The sequence below is a fragment of the Python bivittatus genome, unplaced genomic scaffold (assembly GCF_059951505.1).
Source record: "Python bivittatus isolate LINGU-HERP-01145 unplaced genomic scaffold, Pbiv_v1 ctg000080_np1212, whole genome shotgun sequence".
In the NCBI taxonomy this organism is placed as follows: Eukaryota; Metazoa; Chordata; class Lepidosauria; order Squamata; family Pythonidae; genus Python; species Python bivittatus.
In genome coordinates, this window is record NW_028277035.1 from 51,712,467 (window position 1) to 51,739,130 (window position 26,664).

Below are 26,664 nucleotides of genomic sequence, written 5' to 3' on the forward strand. Positions count from 1 at the left end.
ATTGACATTTTTATTTTTCTTTCAACATGGGGAAGCATATCCCAATTTACATCTTACTGGGCTTGATTCCTGCTGTTGTAATTTCAGATATTTTGATATACCCACTCAGAAACATTAAGGTATGTAGCTAAAATATAAAGTAACTTCCTTTTTCCAGCAGAAATTTTTTTTTCTAGCTTTAACAGCAAATGCACTGTCTTGATCCTTCAAGACTTGTTCAGCTTTATGCCTGCCTGATTCAAGATACCTTTACTTAACAGTAAACTTAATTTGGCTGCAGTTCTAAACTTTATGGAAACTACTTCCATGTGAACTTGCAGGCCCTGAGCTGCATGGCTGAGATGTGCTGCATTTGAATATGAAGCAGGCAAAGGGGCTTTGGACCTGCACTGCGCCTATCAGCAACTGCTGTGGCTCCTTTCATGAGCTGCTGACAGGTACCTTGCAGGGCCTGTGCTGGATCCAAACTCCGTTTACCTTCTCTGGATCCATATACTGTACACCATGTTGCGTATTTCAAGAATTGCTTGCTGGAGAACATTGAACTAAGAAAGAATAAATACTTCAGATAAAGGAAGGAATACTTGAATCAATTTGTGTGTGGTGGTGGGGTGTTTAAAATGGATGCATGGAGGTATATATATATGAGAGAGAGAGACATTACAAGCACAGCTGCTTTTCTGAAAGGGAAAACTCTGAAGATTTAAACACAGAGCAGTTTTCCAGGTATTTGTTCCATAGTGAATTATTCTGCACCACAACTGTGACTATACCTAACTTACCTGAAATTGGGCAGCTCCACAAACATGGGAGGAATATAAAATCATCCTAGTATTCTGTGAATCTGAGGAACAGTAGAGAAGCTCTACCTGTTAGGTAGATGCATTTATCCTAGTTAGCATGATAATTTGTGACACATCTTCCAGATGGACGTTATTTTCTGTTTATGTAATTAATCTTTCCAAATTAGACAGGTTGGTAAGCTGATGGGGGTTTCTTTGATAAGAACTCAACTAATGTTATGCATGCAGATTATTCTGACCATCTTATGGAAGCTCTCATTTATTGTGATAACTACCACTTATAATGAGAAGAAATGTGGAATAACTATGCAGCGTGTTTTGTGAGATATAGCATCTCTATTTGGCAATACTTAAGCCTTTTTTCACTCTTTATTTGTAGAAAAGAAGTGCCACTGATGTGGTAAGTAACCTTTCATTTAGAATGCTGGTCATTAAGTTTTGATGCCATGAAGTCATATGAATATTTTCTCTTAGTCACACGCCTCTTCATTGCTGGGCTTAAAGAAATCATTTACCCAGCTTGAAACTTCATTCACATTTTTGTGTGTTGGTGGGATGGGTAGAGATTCTTAAAGTCAGACCTTATATACATATCTTCAGAAATCAGTCCTCGAGTTAGAGATGTTTTCAGTTCTGAGAAAATATGAGATGCATTTCGTTTACTATAGTTGGTCTTGCAAAGGAACCCAAGACCCATCACTGCCTTTTATGAAGGAGACTGGATTCATAAATGGATTCAGGGACTAACAAACATCTTTTGCCTTCCCTTCACAGAAGGAAAATAAAATGCTTTCAAAGTTTGTTTTTGTATTCTGCCCCTATAAAGATCCATTTCCTAAAAGCACAGTGCAAGACTTTGTCTGTAAGGATCGGAGATAAAGGTCTTACCCACAGATCCCTCATCAAAATTATTCCCTGGATACTTCTTGCATTGTGAATATGCTGAGCACATATTTGGGCCTTTGGGTTTCATTTTAAAAAATAACAGGAGTGGAACAAGGAAATTAGTGGGGTCAGGGCCAATTTAATTAACTTTTTGTTAGTAAATAAAATGTTAATTAAATGTAATTAGCATTTAAATGAATAATACTATGCATGTAATAATTCTATATGAATAATACTATGTATGTAATTATTTCCCTTCTGTCACATAAATTTTTTTAATTTGGCAGCACTTTTGAAGGAACTCTGGAGATCACATCCAAACATTTAGGTGGGATGTGTGGTTCTGCATTGCTTTCTTCAGTTTTCCTGCACTGAATCTTTATCATGTTGTCTCTCATTCTTTTCTTTTTGTTAATTCCTATTTGACCTTGCATATCCTTTCACCATTGTCAGATCTTCTCCCCTCTACTGCTACTTCTCCTCTTTGTTTATACTTGTTTACATAAAGTTACATGGCACCACCAATTCATCTTGGATAGTTTCCTGGTCTAGAATGTGAAGTATTGAAAGATCTTTATGCTATCTCAAATGAAATGTTTAAAATAAAGACAAAATATTATCTGCACATTTCCTTATAACCATGTGACTCTTCTACTCTCTAGCACACCAAAGGCATAGAAATCTACTGGATGAAAATTGACTGCAGTGTTACTTCCAGGTTTTCCCGTAATGTTATCACTAGTCGAGCTGTGAATCGTGCCAATGTATCCAAGGAAGCTTTCTTTGATATGGAGCTTCCTAAAACAGGCTTTATTACCAACTTTACCATGTATGCACATTTTACTGTTATTTTTCTATGCTTTGAAGATCAGTCTAGAACAGTGTTTCTCAATCTTAGCAACTTTAAGATGTGTAGACCTCAGCTCCCAGAATTCTCAATCAGGCTGAGAAACACTGGTCTAGAAATAGCTAGATACTGTAACAGAATAACTACTATGAATCATAGAGTTGCAGAAGACCTTGTAGCCATCTAATCTAATTATGTGCTCAAAACAGGAAGCCCAGAACTAAGATCTCCCTCACAACCTCTCCATTCTCACCAGTCTAGTTGATTCCATTACAGCATTATTCTTACCTTCAAGACATTTTTTTTAATGTTCAACCAAAATGTGGCCTCCTGTTATATAAGTTCCTCTGAACTAATTGTGCCCTCTGGGTAGAGTTTTACTATCTGCTCTGCAGCATCCTTTAGGAGTGGGTCCTCCTTCAGTTTTCTTCATTATGTTTTCATTGATATAGAGGCAGCATTCTTTCCAGCCTCTTCGTTATACCTGTTAAATATCTCCTTTAGCCTACAGGAGCTAATGAACTGAAGGGGAAAAAACAATAAAAATGTCTGCATGTATATTCAGATATCTAATGTATTCTTCAACAGGACAATTGATGGTGTCATTTATCCTGGAATCATAAAGGAAAAAGAAGTTGCCCAAAAGCAGTATCAACAAGCAGTTTCAAGGGGCCAGACTGCAGGGCTTGTGAAGTAAGTATGTGAGGCCACCCCAAATTTGTTTTATTATTTCATTTCCTGTCCTAAGCATTTATTTAATAAACAGATGTTAAGTATATGAACAAAGAGCAAATGAAAATATTAAATCTTGGTCTACATTATTCAGTATGAGGATATGTGATCTTCCTTCTATGGATCTCTTGAATCTTATGAATCTTACTGTGTTTAACATGTGAAGGGCTGCTGGAAGAAAAACAGAAAAATTCAGTGTTTCAGTCAACATTGCACCAACCAGCAAAGTTACTTTTCAGTTGACCTATGAGGAACTGTTGAAGCGAAACTTTGGAAAATATGAGATGTTCATAAAAGTAAACCCAAAGCAGCTTGTCAATTCATTTGAGGTACGATCCAATACCCACTTAGCTGTGTCCGGTTGTGGTGTTATCTTGTAGTAGTTTTTGGAAAAGTTTGTAAGTGATGCTCAGAACTTTTTCTGGAAATTTTATCTCTCTCATTAATTCAGAGACAAATTTATAAATAACTATGACATCATTTTTTTAATGCTTTGTTTACAGTTAACATTACTAACCTGTTTTTTTTCCTTGGTCTTGCTAATGTCAACATAATTTCAAATCAATATTACAGATTGAAGCAGACATCTTTGAGCCTCAAGGTATCAGTGAACTCGAAGTTGAAGGGACATTCATCAACAATGACCTGTTACCAGTCCTAAAAAAGTCTTTTTCAGGAAAAAAGGTATGTCTTGTAATAGAATCATGGAGGGTGATTCATATACAGGTAGTCCTTGCCTAACAACCGGTGGGATTTGGTTAACGATGGCAATGGGGAATCCTGGGATTTCCGTTGCTAAATGATGCAGTCACATGATGTCGCACTTTACAACCGCATTGTTTAGTGATGGAAATCCCAGGCCCAATTATTATCATTAACTGAGAACTATCTGTAATGAGTTGGAGGCGGGGTATCTGCAGTGATCATGGTCACTACCTTGGCTGCAGGTGCCCTGATTGGAAGTAAATACAGAAGAAACCATTTGGATTCACAATCATGAAGTGAAAAGAAAAATAGAGATATGCCTTATGACATTATCCAGAAGAGAAGAAAAGAAAGAATGGCCCCTGAATATATGCTTAAAAAGTGATCTAACTATTTATTTCATGGAAACACAGTTGACAGATTATTTTGTCACAGCCAAAGCTCTACGTGAGGCATTGAACAGGGCAACCCACAATAAAAGATGTAGGCACAGAATTCTTTGAAGATACTTCACAACAGTAAAAGTAGCTCCCAAGTATTTCCCTGTATCAGGGATAGACAATCTTTTCTTGCTGAAGGATACATAGCATAGCTGAAGAGCTGCATTTACAACAGTAGGTGGGTCAGAATGAAAAAATAAGCAGGGGCAAATCAAAAAAAGTAGATGAGGCTGATCCATAATAGTAGTAGTAGTAGTAGTAGTAGTAGTAATAATAATGCTTTATCACAGCTAATTTTTACACTTTCAAAATATTTCTGCTTTACAGTTGAGGGAGATAGCTTATGCCCAGTAGAAAGAATGTGCGTACAGAGAAACAATAAAGTCAGGATGTGTGTCCATTTCTTGTTCTTGCATCTGGTACATAGACAAGGATCAGGTTTGCTCCTTAAAAAACATGTGATTCAGTGTTTCATTCCAAGCCCCTGCTTCTTGTTTGAGCCCATAGAAACTCTTCTGCAACTTGCACATCAGCCTTTCTTTTTCAGGTTCTTTGATTCAGGGTGGCTTTTACATGTATATGCCTTCCTTCATATAGGAAAGTTGTTTTTACATTTAGGTGTTGAGCAAACATTTCTCTTGAAGCTGCACCGAGTCCTTTGAGATTGAGACAGTTAATGAGCTACATTAAATTAAATTAGTGAAGAATATTATTATTAAAGTGTATTTCACCACCGTACAGTTTTCATTGTAATTTTTGCCATGTTTTGGGGACTATCTCTTGGCAACCCATCTGATCTTGTAGAGTTAGATACTGTATCTTCTGCATCACACTTAATTGTGAAGACCAATTTGTATCCAATGGACTTCCTTTCTTTTGGTACGTCTCTGAAAGCCTGTGTTTTCTTCTTGTGAAGAAATTCACTATCTTCTCTAGCAGCTTGTAGCTGTTTGTCTTCCCTTCAATGTGGTGCCTTGGGGAAGAATGTAGTATCTCTTCCTCTCTGGCTGGAAGAGCAAATTATTTAGAAGATATTACCTTGTTGACCTGAGTATCTTATCTATGGCTGAGGCTTTCTACTGGCCTCTGTTTCTGCTTATGCTGCCACTTCTGTATCTTCTTTATCATCTGAGTTCATAGTTCCTTCCTGCTATGAATGCTGCACTATTACTTCTCCTCCTAGCATTTCTAAATGAAACCTCAATATTTAATTAGTATTTGATCCTTGTCTTCATCAAAATATGCCACACGGTATATTTTAGAATGCAGGGAATTATGTATCCTCTGTGTCTATTTAATATCTTAAGATCTTAAGAAGCATATTACATTGTAGAAGTGAAGAGGACATTTTTATAAGATACTAAATATCTGCAAACACCTTGGATTCCAACACCTTAATGTGCTTTACGTTGGTTTGGTCTCATACCACAATTCAATACTGTTGCATCTTTGTCTTTTATGGGTAAATTGTACTGGAAGTTGCAAACTTTATTACTTTTACCCAATATTGCTCCAATGTGGAGAAGCAAGCTTCTGGTCATTTGCATTAGATTCTATTGTTCCTCTTTGCCACACCATTTTGTTGTGGGGTATAGGGAATTGTTTTCTCATGTTTTATTCCCTGTCCTCTCAGATACGTTTCAATTTCCTTTCCTGTGTTTTTACCCCCCCCCCCCATCAGTGTTTAAAGTGTGCAGAGTCTTAGGCTTTCTTCCAAATCCATTGCTCACTCTTGCAATATGGATGTTCTTTTTACTTTTCCAGGACTTCATCTTTTCTCTTTAAGAAGGTAAATGAAAACTTTTGAAAAGGGATAAATAGATAAGTAGGCAATGAGGACTTTTCACTACATTTTAGCTTTCCAACTTCCAGGATAGAATTCCTATGAAAGGATAATGCATTTGAAAGTTTAAGTCATTAGCTACATTTGCAAGTTAATGTAGCTCCATTAAGTTTAATGTAGTACAGCATCATAGACGCTTGAGAAGTCATGCTGCGGTGTTGAAATAGTCTATTCCACATTTTTGTTCCTCAGCGTAACCTAGCAAGGGATAACCTGCTATTAGAGAAATGGGTCCCATGGCTTTTCTATTTGCAGAACACTATTCTGTTGCTTCTTTCATATTTCGGTTGGCCTTGGTTCTTCCAGAATGTGAACACCACAGCAGCATTTTTATCGGAAAGAACAATTTTCTATAGTTTCTGTCACTTAACAGTTCAGCAGAGCCAGCTCTCCTTGCTGGATTGCTTGTGGCCTTTCTGCATGTTTAGTTTCCCTGCTTTGCAGACTGACAAACTCTTTCTTTTTCTTCATAAACGTAAATCACTCTTGGCCAACACAACACTCTTCTGGGGCGTAAGTAGTTTATGCTCAATGCAGGATAATCCGCGGTAGTGGTCAGTGGTTTCAAAATGGTGGGCACAACAAGACAGTCAAACCCCTGGCCCTTTGACATGGTTTTGTAGAAAGAAATCTGGAGGTTGGTATGAAAGAAAACAAAAGAGACTCCTTATGGGATGACATAAATAACACCTGAAAGCAAGCCTAGAACTGGTATGGTGCATCTACCATTACTGAAAAGAGTAATGGTAATAAATCAGTGAAGAAGGAGGAAGTAAAAGTAATAACAAATACATCATACAAATATGATAAATAAATAAATAAAAATTTAAAAATCCTAACAGTATAAGTGTAGCCAGTAAGAAGCAATGCAGTGTAAGACATGCAGAGTAAGTCTTCCTAGACAAGAAAAGAAGATAAAAATGCAAAGTTCCCATGCTAGCTTTTCTTGCATCTATTGCTCCTAATCACTAAGAGGTTTATAGTTGCAGAAAGCCGGTGCATGGAATGTTGGATCTTCCAACATTTAATGCTTCAAAATATAGCACAGCTGAATTTCAGTAGCAGCTCATGGCTACCCCGGGGTTGCTCACCCTGTTCTAAATGTTCCTTTAAAAAATTTCCAAGGCTTCCTTCCTCAGAAATTATACATGTACAAGAAGGTTATCAATTACTGCTAGTTATGAGCTATTTATTACTTCAAGCATTGAAGACATTAGTTGTTGGGAAGCCCTATAAGTACACTCAGGCACTGCTTATAAGCTTGTTGTCGGCATCTGGTTCACTATTATACAGACTGAACACATGACGAGATAGGCCTCTAGACTGATACAGCATGGCTCTTCCTATGTTTGGAAGTAATCTTTGAATATAAACTGCAGAAGATATACTAAGAAATAGTATGGGTCATTATCCTAGATCTCTAAATGAAAGCAAAACTTCCTCAGAATCTACTCTCTTCCTTTGCTAAAATCTAAGATGAAGAATTCTTCTTTTTAAGGGCCATGTGTCATTCAGTCCCACTATCGAACAACAACGAACCTGTGACAATTGTACAACCACTCTGCTACAAGGAGATTTTGTCATTAAGTATGATGTGAACAGAGATTCTCCTAATAATTTACAGGTAAATCCAGTTGTTTCTCTCCTGAACTAATATACCACTACAAAAACAAATCCAAACAAAAAACCTTACCATAAACTAATACTATTTCTATCTTTATCAATGTTTTTAGATTGTAAATGGATACTTTGTACACTTTTTTGCACCAAAAAACCTTCAACGTTTACCTAAAAATGTTGCCTTTGTAATAGATGTCAGTGGTTCCATGTATGGACAGAAAATTCGGCAGGTAAGTAAAGAACACAAAACAAATTCTTGTAATATCCCTAGAAGGATAATAAATTGTGTAGCAGATAAAATCAGGTCCCTATAATCTTTTACTCCAAGTTATTTCTGCCTTGCAAGATTTACACATATAGTAAAATATATAGCATAATCATCTTGAAAATATTTAATAATGTAATTGAAATTTACCCGTTCATCCTAAAAGTTTCAACCACGTCTTCTTTTTGATGTGTTGATTTAGGTCATATATTTACTTAGTTCCAAAGTCATACAAAACATCCTTTCCGGATGGGAAAATAATACACTTGAGCATTAGAATGAAATGCAGGATGTTGGCAAGTTTGAACATTACATAGCCAGCTGGTCTATTCAGCTTCACCACTGGCGTAAGGACACAAAACTGTGAAACTCAATACAGAAGGATCTTCTTTGAGGAAGCAGTTTAACTTTGAAACAATCAGTTTGTACTTGGGGCCATGAACAATTCTGTTCATGAACTATATCAGGAGTCAGCAAAAAATTAAAAATAGATAAAAATCTAAAATAACAATAATAATTTTTTAAAAGACTGAAATGTCATGAAATTATCAATTTTTGCAAAATCTTAGGAATCTTTCCAGTCTCAAACATCCCACAATTTCATGGGAGAAAAGCAAAATCTCACAAGTTTTGATAATCTGATAAAGACTTAGCCAATTTTTATTAATGAAAATTACATATTCAATTTAATGTTGTTGGTTCAGGGATGATCTATACAGATGTCACAATATAAGCAGTGGGCATCATGTTTCAAATCCTTGATATGAGTGCAAATATATATGTCTTGTATGACTTTGGAACTAAGTAAATATCTGACCTCTATCAAACAATGTTTAAAGGCAGAAATAATTTAAGAAAAGGAATGTAGAAAAGAGAAGTGATGTGTATTACTTTCTATAACTTCTTCCCAGTCCTCCTCACCCCTCTTCCCCAGCTAAGTTCATTTCCATTCTTAGAATTATGCAAAAATATACATCATTTTGCTGATGAGGAAAAAAGGGAGGGCTTGAGACACCCATTCACATTTCCATTTGAAATCAACTTTATTATCACCTTTGCACACCTTTTCCGTTCTCATTGGGTTGTGTGCATTTCTGCAGTTCTGGAGGGTGGCCATTTTAAACAAAAGATCTACTCATGGGGAAAGGTGCCAGCACCATTTTCTTGTTTTGTAAAGCAGGAACAAGCCTGACAAGGAAGGCTTGTGTTCTACCAGGTAAAGTCTGTGGCGTGAGCTGTTTCTTTCCACATGATTTGTGACTGTGATTAACCAAGCTGAATGAAGAAAATAGTACAGTCTCAGTGCTGACAATGATTACCTCCAAAAGTTAGTGGGGAATTTACACAAAAAAGTGTGGAGCATGTTTGCTGCACAATATTGCCTATCTCTTGACCATGATTAGGAGACAAGGCAGTGTTGCCTTAGTATGGAAGTCTACCTTTCCCAACAAGAAGTGTGATTTTTTTCCTCAATAAGTATATGGCTTTATAGGATATAACCTTGGGTTAAACAGTTGAAGCCTTGAGCAAACAAGTTCTCATAAAAGGACCTGGCAACCGCATGTGATGTGGTAGCAACAGCAAGACATGGGCATAACATCAGGACTAGGAGCTGATAGCTACTGCCATATAACATCTTTGTCCACCATTCAAATATTTAAGGAGATAAACTCCCTGCCAAACAAAATATCTGTTCCTGGCAGTAGAGAAGTACACTACCTGACTAATCATTAAAGTAGAAAAATGGATTGTTTTCCACCAGCTAATACATTGTAATTGGGAAGAAAAGATCATAGCCGTGTAATGTGCTGTCAGAGAGAGCTGACATAGTTGAAAGGAAAGCAGGGAAGATCCTACGGCATAGCCTTACATAGCAGAAGCCCTGTGTTGAGAGCAGAGAGACTCCTCAAACACAAAAGAGGAAATAGTTTGTTCCATTTGATCAGATGTTTTTTTAAAAATAATTCTAGGCAAAGGAAGCCTTGACAAAAATAGTTGAAGATTTAAAAGAAGAAGATCACTTCAATATCATCCTGTTTGAAAGTTCAGTTTCAACATGGAAAAATAAGTTAATTCAAGCTACTCCAGAGAATGTGAACCAATCAAAGGAATTTATTAGCCAAATAAGAGATTTGGGAGGTAAGTAAAAAAAGAAAAGTTAGAGTAAAGTTAAATTGCTAAATTAGAATAAAATTAGAATAGAATTGCTATATTAGAAAAAAAATAAAACAAAACACTACATTGAAAAGATTTGAAACTCCATTTTAATATGCTGAAAGATTTGAACCCCTGCTTCTATATTGTAGGAACAAATCTTAATGATGGTTTACTGACTGGCATTGAAATGCTGAATAAAGCTCATGAATCAAAATCTGTCCCTGAAAGAAGTGCTTCTTTAGTTATCATGTTAACTGATGGGCAGGCCAATGAAGGTAAGTAGCTGAACATGGGAATAAGACTGATATTCAGACTCCTTGTTTTCAAACAGTCTTCTCCATTCTATATACCAGGACCTCTGGTGATCATGTGTCACCTTTACACCTTTGTGCTGTTACAGAGGACTGGGAAGGAAGATGGTTGGTGTTCTTGCATCTCACAAGAGTACCCAAACCTGCTGCTCAGCCTTGTGAGATGTGGGAACCACTCACAGGTCAGCCAGAATCAACTGATTTCCAGGAGGCCTCTTTCAGCAGAAATAGACCTAGTTGTTCCACCTCCATCATCTATGAGGAATTTGTCTGTGTGTTATCTGGCAGTTCCCTCTCAACCTCAAAAGACTGTGAAAAGTAGTATTCATTGTGAGAGGCATTATGGAAGACCTAAGAGAAGCTCCCAGAAATGTGCCCAACTGAGTGCTAATCTCCTGAACCTGCTGTAGATTAATTTTGTGTCATCGGTTTCAGAATCTTTTGGAGTGGGTAGCTATAATACATCTAATAAATAACAACAACAACAACAACAATAATTCTACCTAGGGAAAAGGCAGTGAGGGAAGGGAAAAAGAATCCGATTACAGCATGACTCATTCTCTTCCATCCCATTAAGAGGAGACTTCGAAGCTGCAAGTCATGGAGTTGCAGAGCCTTGTATTACAAGTTATAGTGTTGCTCTGCCCAGTAAGGTTCTTTTCCCTACAAGCATGTTTCAGTTGACTATCCTGTTTAATTGTGTTTTGTGATCCTTTCTGTGCAGGTGTATCAGATCCCAGAAAGATCCAAGAAAATGCTAAGAATGCAACTCAAGGAAAATACCCTATATACAACCTTGGGTTTGGTTATGGCGTTGATTATGCATTTTTAGAGAGATTAGCGACAGAAAACAATGGTGTGGCTCGCCGCATCTTTGAGGATTCAGATGCAGCCTTACAATTACAGGTAGAAGAATAAACATATTCTTATTGCATTCATTCTGATATTTGCATTCATTCTGATATTTATATTTATATGAAATGTTTCTGTGGCAGAGAAAGGCCACTGAGTACAAGTTATAAAAACAACACTATCCTTGCTTTGATTTAGACATGAGAATAAAAACAATATGTGTCCTCCTCTCCTCCTGTTTATCCCAATTCTCTATGTTTTCCATCTGCAAGCTCCAGGAATTATACTCCCTGCCCCAAATGTAGTTTGGTAGCAGCTTCTATTTGTCCTGAGATATTTTGATGCTATAACAAAGAAGGCAGTTTCTTTATATCATGGTTATCAGAGTTAGAACTTTGTGCCATTTCCTCTCTGTGCTCTGATTCTGTCATTGAGACAAGATCTGCTGCCAGCATTCTGCTCCATGGTGTTCAGAGGTGTGTCTTTGGCCCAATTCTTAGTCCAGGTGGCATTGAAAGACAAATTTAAGTGAACATAATTCAGCCTTCCCCAACCTGGTACCCACAGTATATATTATGATTTTAACTTGCTACCACTCCTGCCCAACTTTCCATCATATCTCAAGAGCTCCTGGTTGGACAAGGAGGCATAACTGGTAGATGTTTGCTTCTATCTGATAAATTTATTCTCTTATCAAGCAGAGAAAGATCACTGATGACTCTTTCTCAGTTACAAGAGGCCATGCAAATTCTCCCAAAGATAGTCTGCTACCCGAGGCAGAGCAGAAAATGGTATCTCATCCCATCCTCAAGCAGAGGCGTATAACATCTAAAGGCAGCCAAGAGAGATTAGCATATGTTTCCCTCCCACACTGTGGCAGACTAAGAATCGACTAAGATTACATTTCACAGAACGTAGAATGAGAAGACATGTATAGGAATCCATTATAAGTAACAAGTTTCATGGCCCCACAAATCAGCTACCTGAGGTTACCATCTCATTCTGCCTAAGAGGCAGGGCATTACAGGAGCCAACACAAGTGCACATTTTTCTTTGGTGCTTGACTATGTCCTGACCACAGCCACCATTTTTGCCTGCTTCTGGTCCTGTTGCAACAGAATCACCACAGCTAGTGAAGTGAAACCTTCTCCCTTCTCAGGCACCTGGCTGCTTTTATTTCATTCCTAATCATACATTCTCCAGTCAAAAGTCAGCAAGAAGAAAGAGAAAGAGAGAAAGCAGAAAAAGTATTCTACTAAAATGTGTACCCTATTAAAAATGTTGGTTTGTTCCTTTAAAGAAACAGCTCACATCAGGAAATTTTACCATAAAAGGGCCTAGATCAGGGAATATATATGACGAAGGAAAGTAGGCATTTTTATTTTAAAAAGGGATTGTCTAGCAATTAACAGTTTTGCAAACTAGGAGAAGATGTTCAGAAAGGCTTTGATATTAGGAGAAGTTATAAATGAAAAGAATCACACATTTTTCTGTGATTAAAAAAGATTAAAACTCATCAGACTGGAAAATTGTTTTACTAACACGTATAGTAAAATAGTCCCAATTTTTGTATTGATCTTCACATGCCTAATGTCATTACTACACCTAAACTCCGTCACTTCACAGAGGTAACCACCCATTTCATGGAGTCCCCTTTTTCCATATTATAAACAAAATGGTAGAGAGGAGGAGGAGGAGGAGGAGGAAGAGAGTATTAAAGAATTAAAACATTCAAAGAGGTTTCTGTTCTCGAGTAATTTTCCAGGTGAAGGGTAGTCTAGATCCAGATATGGAAAAGTAAGACACACTGTGGCTAAAAAAGTAATCTCTCATTTCCAATAATTTCAGTAATAAATACCCTTTAGTGTTACAGTTTTTAATAAACCTAATATCTATTTTGTTCCCAGGGTTTTTATGATGAAGTCGCCAATCCCTTGCTTACTGAAGTAGAGTTAGAATATGCAGAAAATGCCATCTCTGATTTGACTCAAAATAGTTTTAAACATTTTTATGATGGCTCTGAAATTGTTGTGGCTGGAAGAATCACAGACAATGACCTGAACAGTATCACAGCAGAAGTAAAAGCTCATGGGGTAAGTATCTTTGAATGCACAGTCCAAAATTCCTGAGGATATTGCCAAGATATTCCAGTTTCTCTAATGCATACAGAGTATTCACAATGAATTTAAACTGCCAAGCCATGTTACATCCATCCATCCATCCACATCTAAACATCAGCTTCACCTAAGACTGACACAAAGCATTTCCAGGCTGTGAGGGTTCACGGGAGATATCAGTTTTATTGCTGGCTTCTGTGGCTGAAGCTATGTGGCAATCTGGAAGCTCGGTGACAAATAAAGGACCACCCCCTCAAAGCAACTTATCACAAGGAGACTGATAGCACTTTTTCCAACTAACCCATTTTATTAATTTTTTAATGTAAATTTATTTATTAAGCCCATTTTATTAAGTTTTTCTGAGCTGTAGCTTACTTCATCAGATGCACAGAGTGGCTAGACTGATGTAGGATTTAAACTGGGGTTCAGCAGGGAAGGGAAGACAGGTCTTTATTTTAAAATGTTGAGATAGCCACCCATCTTGTACCGAACTCTGGGTGGCTTACAACCAAGAGATAAAACCACACTTATGTACAATAAAAATATTAAAACCAAAAATATAGGTTGCTTGTACAGACTCAGGTTACATGCGAGACAGATTACAAGTGTCTTCTGAATTAATAATTATTAATAATAAATTAATAATCTTCTGATGTGTTAGAAACCCTTGGTGTTTGCTGAGAGCTTTAAAGATTGCCTGAAATCTTTTGATTTGATGATATGCAAGTTCATCAATCTCTTGCTCAATGTACATAAATATAGAAATGAATACCTGCATAAATGTATACTGCTGAAACATTATAGTGCAATTATAAATGCAATTATTTTCTTTTTTCTAGGCACTGGAGGATCTGACTTATACTGAACAAGCTGATATTGAGGAAACAGCCAAAGCTTTTGAACAGCAACTATACATATTTGGAGAATATATTGAGAGACTCTGGGCTTATCTCACAATTAATGAACAACTAGAAGCACGGTAACATAGGACTTTCCAACATATTTCTATTTCTGGCTACTCCAGCGAGGTCCATGAGAACCATTAGGGTCATCCCTTTCTTGAGAAAGATTATACTTTAAGGTTAGGGTTAAATGTTTCTATTCTAAAGATCCAGTCAAAAGGGATCTGGAAAATCAGTTTCATTCAATAATGTCTGGAATTGGCTAGTAACTATTCATCATTTTCAGCCTGTAGTTGATTTGATCTTTTGGCCCAAATTAAATTACTTTAGATAATGTATTGCAGGGCTTCGAACTTCACATCAGACTTTGAGAAGCCTAGTTTTAAGTCCCAACCATCTCCTTCCTCTTGCAGGAGATAAGTACTTGTGTAAAGAGTTTTGCTGCCAAAGTGTTCATGAGGCACATATCCTATTTATTTTATCACTGAGAATAATTTACAATATATCTTTACATTACAGGATGGATAGAATACCAAATAATTAATATTATCATGGTTAAAAACAGCTTCTAAATGCTTGTCCAATGTCCTTGCATTTAGTTCTGTAGCACAGGGAGATGAAAAGGTAAATCTTACTGCAAAAGCTCTGGAGATGTCTCTGAAATACAAATTTGTGACTCCATTAACATCCATGGTGGTCACAAAGCCAGAAGACAATGAAGAAAAGGAAGCAATTGCTGACAAACCTATAGAAGGTACAGATACTTTCATAAGGACATTAATCTATCTGGCTCTTAATAGTTTCTGGGGAATGTTCCAAATGTGCACAGTTGACTAGCCAAGAATATCCTGGAGCAACAGGTAGTATATTTTCCTCTTAGATCAAGATGGGAAATTATGAATTTTGTGTTGTGTGCTTTGTAGCAATATCTGCAAATAGGCCAAGGAGGATCAGATTGATGTCAGCAGGATCATGGCATTGCAACACAAGCTTCACTTCTTTTCTACATGCACTGTGACATTACACGTATTCCCAAAACAGGTAGAACTTGCGATGCAATCCCACAATACTGCCTTTGTCATACTTTTTTCTCATTTTTTAAAATTTTATTTTAATATTTTGAAAACACAATTTAAAAAGTTAAAAAAAACAAAAACAGTAGAAAATAGATTTATAAGCAATATAAGATCAAATAAAATTTCCCAAGTAACATTAATTTAGTGCTGCATGTTAAAGTGGCAATATAAGTCTTCAGGACCATTATTAAAATAAATCCAATATTCATCCATTAACAAAAGTAGTTAATATAATATAAATAAAAAATAAAGGATTAAGAAAAAATCTGTCTTGGCTAAAAATCCCATTTTTATTTAATAAATCAAGCAAAATCTGATAAATCAAACCATTATTTGGGTTTTTCTTAAACCCAAACTTCAGGTACAGTACAAGTTCATATGTAGAATTACATGCTTTTGTCATGTCACTGGTTCTTTGGGTCTGTATCATCAGTTATACCCATCAGATGGACATTTGGAAGAATTGCCTTTCAACCCCTCTTTAACACATAACACACTAATAAAGATTCTTGGGGGTAATGGGGCCTCCAGAATGTTGATAGGAGAGGCCTCCACTCTTGTTTAAGCTTTTATTCTACGTCAGCTCTAGAGCAGTGTTTCTCGATCTTGGCAGCTTTAAGATGCGTGGACTTCAACTCCCAGAATTCAACTTCCCAGTGCTGGCTGGGGAATTCTGGGAGTCGAAGTCCACACAAAGTTGCCAAGATTGAGAAACACTGCTCTAAAGCCACAAGGGGTTCAACTAAGCTTATCTGCTAACCTCACCAGAGTTGTCCTTTTGGTCCATCCCTTCCCTCTCAAAGGCCTCATTGTTTTTGTCCTGTGGTAGCAAGCAGCCCACCTTGAAATTAAAGAACTGCAACCCGGAATGTATCATCCATATCGGAGGAAAATGAACACTGGAAGAATTAAAGGAAATAAAGTCTTGAAGCTGCTGCTTTGCTAAATGACTGCATGACATGAATAGTTGGGAGAATGGGAAGGGGGTGATTTTATGCATAAACTATGTTTTGTAATATGAGTAATTAGACATGATTTGGGGTCAAGCTCTTTTAAAAGGAAGTAGCTGTTTGCCTGAATTAATTTTTAGAAGAAATAAAAATAGCTGCCCAGAAACATGTAACTGAAATTATGCACACCCTCCAGTCTATCCTTGTTGAGGCAGTTCAGCTGTAATCATTTTTGCAGTCAGACTAGTTTGGCATAAAAATTAATTGTTTCTCTGTCTCTCTCTCTCTGTCTCCCTCATTTATCATCCTTGGAAACAGCTGAAGGTAAATTGAGTTCTAATTCTTTCCCTCCCCTCCATATGAATATGAGCTTATTATCAAATTTTACTTTTAATGATGAATTCCAGATTTACTGATTGAAAAGAAGCAAACAAAACAAATAATAAGTCAATGATGTTTTAAATAAGTTTAGCTCAGATCTCATATCTTGCCTTCCCATTGGTTGGATTTAATGCAGTTTTATTTTAACTCTTTTGCTACCAGTTTAAGATGAAATGTGTACATTGACACAGTAGAATAATATTTAAATATATTATGCACTTTTAAACAAAGCTGTATGAAGTATTAAACAAAGCTGTATGAAGTAACCATATATTAGCTCAGAGCAAGTATATAAATATGTAGCATAAACTATATAAAATTTAAATTACAACCTAATTTTCTGAAATTTATTGTACAGTTTGGTTAATTGGAACCAAAGTTTCATTTTAATGTTGTTCACCATGCCTCTGCAGATGACAACTGCCTTACATCCAGGAAGATCACATCCACATATAATAAAAAGAATAAGTATTTAAAGGAATTCTACCACAGATCCTGCTGGGAACAAATGTGGACTTTTTGCTCCAGCAGATCCATGGTAGAATAAAAGTGAGCCACAAATGAAGTCAAACTAACATTTTGACTTCTCTCTAAAAACTCTGCAGGGGTGTTTGGTTGCTTTTCTTTAGCTTTTAAAGTGACTTCTTCACTCACAGCAGCTTGGTGCTCTTTACAGAGACGTTTTGCTCCTGCAGCACTTCCTGGAATGACCACTGTAGTAATATGGCCATTTTTGGTAAGGAAGGGTTTGGTGCTGCAGTGATGTGTTGAGGCTTTTTAAATGATAAAGAAAATAAGGGAAATATCTCTCACCACTTTGCGTGAATGAAGTAATTCCAATCCACCACTAATTCACACGTGGATAATCTATGGCCCAAGGTCATAGGCAGGCCTCAAACTTCTTTTCTTCTTCTGGAGAACCTCCAAGTTTCCTTTTACCATAATTGCCGAACATTGAAGAAATGATCTTCCATTATTTTGAGGCAGAAAACACATGAAAACTGTGCAGTGTAATTCCTGAAGCTCCATATTCAGACCAAGAAAAACAAAAAATCTCAGCCCGTGAACATGCGGGATAGTCGCACAGATTTTGCATTGCTATGTGATTCACTGATAGTGCCTGTCCTTCCTTCTAATGTTATGTAATCCTTGCCCCCAAATATTGCCTTTCCCCGTCCCATATGTGAACCTGGCCCTCGAAGCTACTATTTAAATGAAGCAGAATGTTACCTAGTGTACCTACCAGGACAATCACAACATTTGGAAATAATTGTTTTGTTTTTCTTTTCTTTTATCCAGCAAAGCAGCAGGTGTCTGCCTATTATCCTCCATCTACCCCTTATCATTATTCTAGTGGTAAGTTTCTTTTTTACAGTTCATAGACATCCAGAACACAATCTCAGAGGGTTTTTTTTAAAAAAATAAAGTGTGATTGATTTCAGTAGTAAGAAAAAAATCTAAATGTGTCTTTCTGAGGGTCTGCAGGGTGAATCAATGTTGTTTTGTTACAGAACTAAAGGCAACCGAAGTTTTTCAGGTCTTTCTGTTTGAGACAATTGGGTGCCTTCCTCCCAGCATGCTCAGTTGTTGATGTGGATTGGAGTGTCTCAAGTTGTACCTTAAAATGGGAGGTCACTTCAAGGAGTAGATGATGTCTAGTGCAACTGTTGCTGCCTGTGAAAGATACAGGCCTTATTTTTTTCTCAGCTCCATCAATCATCAACTAGAGATGATTAGGAAACAGGAAAAGGGAATAAACAACTTCCTCTTCTCAATTACCAATGTTGGATTAAGGCTAAATCCTATGTTACAATAAGGTCACTCTGAATGTTCTTTCTACTGTAATGGCAGTATAAAAAAATATACTGAATAGAAACTCTGTATTTCTCCATACTGTTTTATTCTTATATTCTCCTATTTCATTTTAAATGGTGCATAAAAGGAGCACAGAACTAAAACTGGGGCTGGCAGGGAAAGATTACCTGCTGATGAAAGCATGATGTTTGTGTAATTTCTTCTTTGCAGTTGATGGAGACCCACACTTTATCATAGCTGTGCCCCAGCAAGAAGATGCCCTTTGTTTCAATATTAATGAGGAGCCAGGGGTAGTATTAAATTTGATAAACGATCCAGTTACAGGTGAGCCTTTCCTTTTTAAGAAATCATGATGGTAAGTAAGAAAGGTGTTATCATATAGCACTGTTAGATCAAATCAATGTCTATCTAATTCCATTTGCTCTTTTTGAGGTCTGTTTTCCTTTGGATAAAGAATATGTATAACATATTATAAGATGTAAATTTGAGGCTTGCTCTCTTAAGTTCAATCCTTCTTTTCATAATTCCCAGGCTGACTGCATATTTTTACTGCCATAGCTTTTTAAATTTGGACTGCTCATTATTTATGTTGACTTAGGTTTTTCTTTTCCTAATCTTGATTTGCTTGCTTGTTCTGGCACACCCAGCTTTGCATTTCCATACAATGAACCTTACCTGCCACTGTGTGACATATCCAAGTAATTCTAAAGACATTTCCACTGCTCTTCACAAGACCTGTTTAAGTGTTATGAATCCAGAATGCTTGCCACATGGGAGGTATATATACTGGTATCGGTACATAGTGGAATTAGGCATTGAGAATCCCATATTCTAAAGTCTGCTGTGGCAACACAAGTAGACACATCATTACAGTATAAGTATCAACCCCCCCCCCCCTTTGAATTCAGTAGGAGGGAATTACATCCTTTGGCTAGGACATTATTGTAAAATTGTGCCATCAAGTAGATATGACCATATAGGAGATAGTGTAAGCGTGCTGCTCCGTATGTTCCTCCATTATATTGTTCCACCCTGCCATAACCACCTTATACATTGATTCCATGTCATGCTAGAATGTTGAGAGAATTCACCAATGTTGCTAACATGTGAACAACATACCCAGGATTGCCTAGGCTTATCGAGGTTTCTGCTGTATCCTAAATCAATATATCTCAAGATAGATTATGTCCATTAATTCTGAGTGTATATAGCATTTTTGTTGGTTCACATAGCTGATTATTCATGCCTACTTCTATACTCTGGTGATCATCACCTTGACAGTATTGTAACAGATGTCATAAGGTAAGACATCACTTCGAGGAAGCCATGGAGATTCCTATGCACCAGGCTTAAAAAGATTATTATAATAGCAGATCATCAGAAAAGATGTGATTTTAAAGATGAAACATATTCAAATACAGCAGAAGGGGGGGGGGGTTATTGAAAAGGCTTTGGAACGTTATGTGTGTGTGTTTCAGAGCTACCGGCGCTAGACTATATGACTGCTAGAAGCTGGAATTACTAATAATGGTCATTTCCTTTTGGAGAAGCTTCATGCACATATATAAGCCAATCTGTTAATCTCTGAGGAGATAATATGTAATTCTCCCCAATTAAAGGAGACTCTTGAAATTAAATTATTCAAAGAGGCATATTTCGTTATACTAAATATTTCAAGAGATTAAAATGGAAGATGGGAACAATGGTTTTCTTTTCAGTACAAACACGAGATTAGACAGGGGAATATGCTATTAGTTAAGACTGAGGAAAAAAGAAGCAAACATTTCATTTTCATTAACAGCAGTTCCAATAAAAAGATACAGTATAGCATATGTTCTGCCTCCTTGAAACCAGGGAGAAACATATTTACAAATATATTACTTGTACTTATGCTATCCCTTTAACATGACCTCTGGACTTTAGGTGTTACCGTCAATGGGCAGCTTATTGGAGATAAAAAGAGCATCAACGATGTAAGACCACCGAATACTTATTTTGGAAAACTTGGGATTATAACTATGAATGTAACACTTGAAATAACAACTCAGAAAATCGTGCTTCAGAATGATACTGTAATAAGAGTATTCAGTTGGCTTGATGACGTTACCTTACAAGAACCCAGGTGAGCTTTGCGTACTCCCAAATGTATAAAAGCGTTGTTCTTAAATCAGGGATGGGTGACTTAAAGCTTCTATAATTTTGTGCATCCCTTGGTCTATTTCAAAAGCCCAAGGCAAGATACTAGGTCAGATTTCTGGCACTTTATCTTTCCTTTCTTGCAGCTGGTGAGGAGAGAAAAGAGAATGTCAGAAAGAATGGATGTTCCCACCCACTGTTTCTATGTTTCCGCTCCCCTCCCTCTTAATCTCTGCTTGTTCCAACTCCACTAATAATGCATTCCCACAACAGACTAACTCTGAAAGAAGGTGACCTTCACAAGAAAGCAAATTTGCCCAGTGGGGTACATCTAGATAACTTCAACCTACAGAGAAGGGGCAGCGTGCTATAAATTTCTTTGCCAATATGAGGCATGCTTTATAAAAATAAATTATGTGAACTACTAAACATTCTATATGGCCTATGAAATATAGCCAGTTGTTAATAATGTGTTATTACAAATGTTCAATATATTTCAGCTACTAAATATGCCACATATTTAGGTAAATATATACCCATGGTATATTTACCTAAAGGAAATAAGATTTCCCACTTAAATAATTACCTTTGAAGTGGGGGGGGCAATATTTAAAAGAAGAAGCTGTTTGTATCACTGAGACTGAGGTGGGAACTCTAGAAAAAGGGTGTGGAGTCCATGGATGGAGAGCTTGTTCTATTACCAATGTTTCTCAACCTTGGCAATTTTAGCATGTGTTGACTTCAACACCCAGAATTCCCCAACGAGAATTCCACACATCTTAAAGATGCCAAGGTTGAGAAACACTGTTACAGACTACACGCACTTTCATTTATCTATGAAAATATGGCTTCCAAAAGTGTGGCACATAAAACTATACCACAATACATATTTAAAGGGTGGGGGATTCTGTAGGACTGGTTTCAGCTACAGTTGACAAATCTTATCTGACAAGGTGAGGAAGCTGGGCATTGTACAGGATTTTTATGGGCATTTATAGTTTTGAAACTGAAAAACTTTATTGCTGTCATTAACCAGCACACATTTACATTTTTTTTTCTGTCTTCCCTTCTCTATTATATAGGGAGTAATTGTTTTAAATTCAGGTTGCTCTTTGTTTCAGATAAATGCTATATAATTCATTTAATATGAATATTTACAGAAGAAAAAAATAGGAGAACACTTGATATTTCATGCACTTTTCTTGATCACTGTAGTATATGTGAGCAGAAGCTCTTTTTTTCTTCAACTGGCACTGGAAATACAGGAAATAATAAAATATATGTACTATGTTTTATACATACATATACTATGTACGCCACCCAGAGTCACTGTGTGAGATGGGTGGCTATACAAATGTGATTAAATAAGTAAATAAAATAAAACATATATGGGTATTCTGATCCAGCTATATGGAAGCAAACATCTGGATCTGGACTGCCTTGCTAACTATGGCAATTGTCCACAAAGGCCAATGCTTACAAGTCCACAAAGGCCAACGCTTGCAAGTTAGAAGGAAGGGCTGAAATGATCATACATTCAGTGTCTAGTGTATATAGTGGTCCTTGCTGAAATTGAGACCAATCCCTAGAGCATAACATAATCAGATCATAAACATATCAACATAATCAGATCTGAAAATGTCAATACATTGTTTCAGATGAGTGGTTTATTTGCATTGCTCTGCTTCAGCCTGCTTCATTGGTGAATAACTTTTTAACAATGGATAGCTTCATCATTTAAGAAGGTTGAGGGCCAGAATTAACAGGATATAACAAAATTTAATGCAAGACTTCATTTAAACAATAGACATGTTCTTATAGATGCCTTCTCCACAGATGGCTCTCCCCCTACAACCAATTGACTCAACTCAAGCCTCTATGTTATACATACTAATAATCATTTCTCCCTGCTTGGTCTCTCTTTTCCTACTTAGTTTGACACTAATAATCAAACAAAAAAGGAGCATGGAGGTTTCAGTTGGTAATGGAGCAAAGTTTGTTGTTGTTCTACATCAAGTGTGGAAGAAACATCCACTACACCGAGATTTCCTGGGATTTTACATGCTGGATAGTCACAGATTATCTGAGGAAACCCATGGCTTACTAGGTAATACAAAAAATATCATTCTGAGTGTGTTTTTTTTAAATTTTTGTTTATTTTGCACTGCGTTTTTTGTTTGTTTTGCACTATAAGACATATGGTCTTGTAGACCTCTTTGTGAAAGACTACTGACTTGGCATGAGATTAAAAAGGCAGCAATACTTGCTGTTCACTTTTGTTTGTTTCCAGCATTGCAACGTTTATTTCTGGATTGTGTTATCTGCTGGAATCCATTGTGTGCAAAAATTGTTTCTTTTGGAAAATTATTATGGGTAATTTCCAGTTTAGTTTGCACCAAGCACATTCCATTTGATCCCTATATCTGGATGAGAGCACGCCACTCGACACAGAGAGCAATAAATATACCCCGATGTTTATTTATTAAACATCAGCAAACATCAAAAACAGTTAATTTGCAAAATGGGGCAAAAGGCAGACAGAAGCAGGGGGAGAAAGAGAGACATGAACACCAGGTTAGAGAGAAAAGAGAAGATCATTTATTAACAGCAATCTACATTATTTATATTCCTAAATCAAAAAGTGCAGAACTTCCCAAATTAACTGGAAACAATTTTCTAGGTAATTAGCATGGATAGTTCCAAAGGGTTAACTAATTTTTGGTTACCTCAGGTTTAATCCTTTCTTATACATAATAGCAGCAGAACAGAGATGAAAGTAAGACACCAGCTGATTCCTTCTCTTTTCTGGACCTTGAAAGAAACAATTTGGTGGACAGGGATGATGTATCCAACTGTTTTTGCCTGGGGCACACTCCCTTGCTTTCCTCCCTGTTTAGCAGTTTCTTCTGTAATATGGGAGCAAGAAAAAGACTATGCTATGAAGAGCCATCAATCAGGAGCTGTAGACAATAGTGGGCAGAACCAGGATCTTCATTTTCTGGAGCCTATTTATCTCATCTGTAGCTCTTTAAGTCTTCCATGTGTACAACAACACTCATATACTGTACATTTGCATGTACAAAGCAGAAACCATTTCCAAAGCAGCATTTTGGACTATCCAAACAGGCTGATTTTAAATTGGGTGGTCTTTGAACCTTAGTGCCACACTGGCAATCTCAGTGATAGGGTGACCTGTACAAAGCAGGCTCTTTGAAAGCAGGACAGTAATATATGCAACATTTCTGGGTAAGTAAAAATAAAATTGTGACTTAAGTAGGGTGGCTATAAAAGCAGATACATCCATCTTATAGCCACAGTTAGCACTGCCAAATGCAAGAAGTAGCTCTTCTTAAGATTTGCTTTTGAATGACTGACAACTATTTAATCAAGTTCATGTTTTGCTCTCGAATGACTGGCAACTGTTTAATAATTACCGTTGCTGCTGTCATGTTTATTTTAAGGGCAATTTTTCCATCCCATTGGCTTTGATATACTTGAAGTCCACCCTGGATCTGATCCAGAAAAACCAGATGCCACCATGACTGTGAAAAATAACCAGCTGACAGTAACCAGGTAAACAGAACCTGACATTTTAGCTGAGATTGACATGCTTGCATGAAGTGGACGCTCCAACTTCATTGCTTTATGTGTTATATTGTAGGGGATGGCAGAAGGATTACACAGCTGATATCCGACATGGCACCAATATTCCTTGCTGGTTTATTCACAACAACGGAAAAGGCCTTATTGATGGCAATCACACAGACTATATTGTTCCCAGCATATTTTCATATAAAAAGATTTAAGAGGTGTGATGATGATGATGATCAAAAAAGTTCATGCTATGATGACTGCTTGCAATAACATCCAAATAAATATTTTTAACACTGTGGACTTAGTTGTGAATCGGAATAATTGAAACTGATATTTTCATAATACAATATGTGTATCTTCTGCTTAGATTTCATTTCAATAAATTGGAAAACTTTGTACTGATTTCTTAAATTTATTTTCTACTCACTCCTGAGTGGCTCTAGGCAAGTTTACATATCTAAACATTCAGTATGGAAAACCTATAAGCTGCAACATAAAAATCTCTCTAAAATGCCTGGATCGGGCTCTGCCTAAATTGTAATAATTTGTCTGCCTCTGTGTGTGTGCGTGTGCGTGTGTGTGATTCAGCTCCAATAGCAGTTTGTTCTACAGGAAATTCCTCATTACAGAAGCAGTGTTAATATCCGTGGTGACACCTGCAGAGGCACACTGCTAAAGACCTGGATGCAGAGGTGCTCAAAATATCAAACCTCCAGTGTGCAGGAAAGGAAAAATACTGCTAGGTATCACCGGCTGGTTGATGACAAGTGGCTCCAAATCCAGCTGCTTTATATAGATATTAAATAACAAGATGAACAAAATGGGACTTTATCAAATTTTCAAGGCCAGTTCCCTAGTGGCCAAGAAGATGGTGCCAATATTATCTTTTGATAGTGCTCAGAGAGATAATAGCAGAACCATCATTAATCATTGTGGGAAGAATCTAACGGGCAAAAACTCACAGTGGAGTTTGTTGGTGCCATCAGCGGCTTTTCCATCTGATCCATACCCCCGAAGGGCTGCACTGTCTTGTTCTTTACGGATGCAGTTCGGGGGAAATCCATTGCTTGTTTTCCTCCCTGTCTAGGGTTACCAGATATACGAAGAGACAAAGGAGGATGCAGACAATTGGAAAGAAGGAAAAATGGAGGAAAAGGAGGACACTGTTTAACATTCTTGGCATCTGTGACAAAAATTACAGTGAAAACCTGGGGAAAAAAAAAGTACTTAGGCCTACATGTATATGAAATTACTTTTTCCAGCATCAGAAAGACTGGTTTTTCAGTCTCAGGAGTGTGCTGGAACCAGTTAGGAGGCAAAAGCCTTCAGCGTGTAACTGATTAAGATCTGATCAGTTTCAGGCAGCGGTACTAGCCAGCAGGAGAATTCAAATCAATTAAGGTCACAGAGCAGAGCTTGTTAAATTGTGGTTAGGGAAGTACTGAGCTATGGAGAAAAGCTGCTCAGGAAGAGATACTCAAAAAGCCGGACAGTACTGATTTTAAGGCTATGCCTGCTGGAGGGAGGACATGAGGACAAAGAGGAAGTCATGCCCTCCTTTTGCTGGAGGTCTAGTAACCCTATTCCTGGTTGCAATTGCGTGGACTATAACAAGTGTGATTAGATTTGTTAAGGTTTCATATGAGAGATAACTATAAAACTCTTCCTCTGCTCTCAGATATAGTAAGTAGTTTTATTATGGAGAAGTAGGAGGTTTTATGTATGAAGATGTTCTGTCAATAGCAGCATGCAGGAAACCTGCAGGTTTAAATACTGGGCTTTTTCCTCCAGCCTTTTCAAGACATGCTGCTCTTTTCCTGATTTAACTGAAATTAAGAAATCTGTGCTATCCATCCCTTGTTTGCAATATGGCTCTCTTTGGTGTGAAAATAAGGGGCTCCCACTTCACCATCTTCAGTCCTTGCAGGATGTCTTTCATTGCATACTTCATTTTTTATGCGACAGGGTATTACAGGCTCTGACATGGAACAGGGGACATTTAGGAGCCAATATATTAGTCCACATTTCAAAAGATTGGTCGTAGGGCAATCAGTCAGGTTCAAGAAAACATCCACTACAGCTGCCTCCTAGCCAGTCACATCCATCAGCCTCTGTGGAGAACCACTCTAATCTGCCCCCAAAGGGAATTTGCTGCCCCAACCCTACTTCGTCTTTCATAGTGATCTGTCCATTCCAAGGTTAAAGCCCCACATGGCATGGGACCAGGTTATTT

General features: G+C 37.2%; 1 protein-coding gene across 1 annotated transcript; it reads left to right on the forward strand.

The window, feature by feature from the left end:
• LOC103062259 (inter-alpha-trypsin inhibitor heavy chain H3-like) lies at positions 1–24,833 on the forward strand. Its single transcript, XM_088134076.1, has 20 exons — positions 1–119; positions 1,183–1,203; positions 2,351–2,517; positions 3,124–3,228; positions 3,434–3,596; positions 3,841–3,951; positions 7,754–7,879; positions 7,989–8,105; positions 10,111–10,279; positions 10,447–10,572; positions 11,333–11,514; positions 13,368–13,553; positions 14,417–14,556; positions 15,079–15,242; positions 18,177–18,242; positions 18,912–19,025; positions 20,625–20,823; positions 22,772–22,944; positions 24,299–24,410; positions 24,499–24,833. Exons 1-20 carry the CDS (start codon positions 27–29, stop codon positions 24,641–24,643), a joined length of 2,679 nt encoding a protein of 892 aa, XP_087990202.1. The 5' UTR covers positions 1–26; the 3' UTR covers positions 24,644–24,833.
• The last annotated feature ends 1,831 nt before the right edge of the window (positions 24,834–26,664 follow it).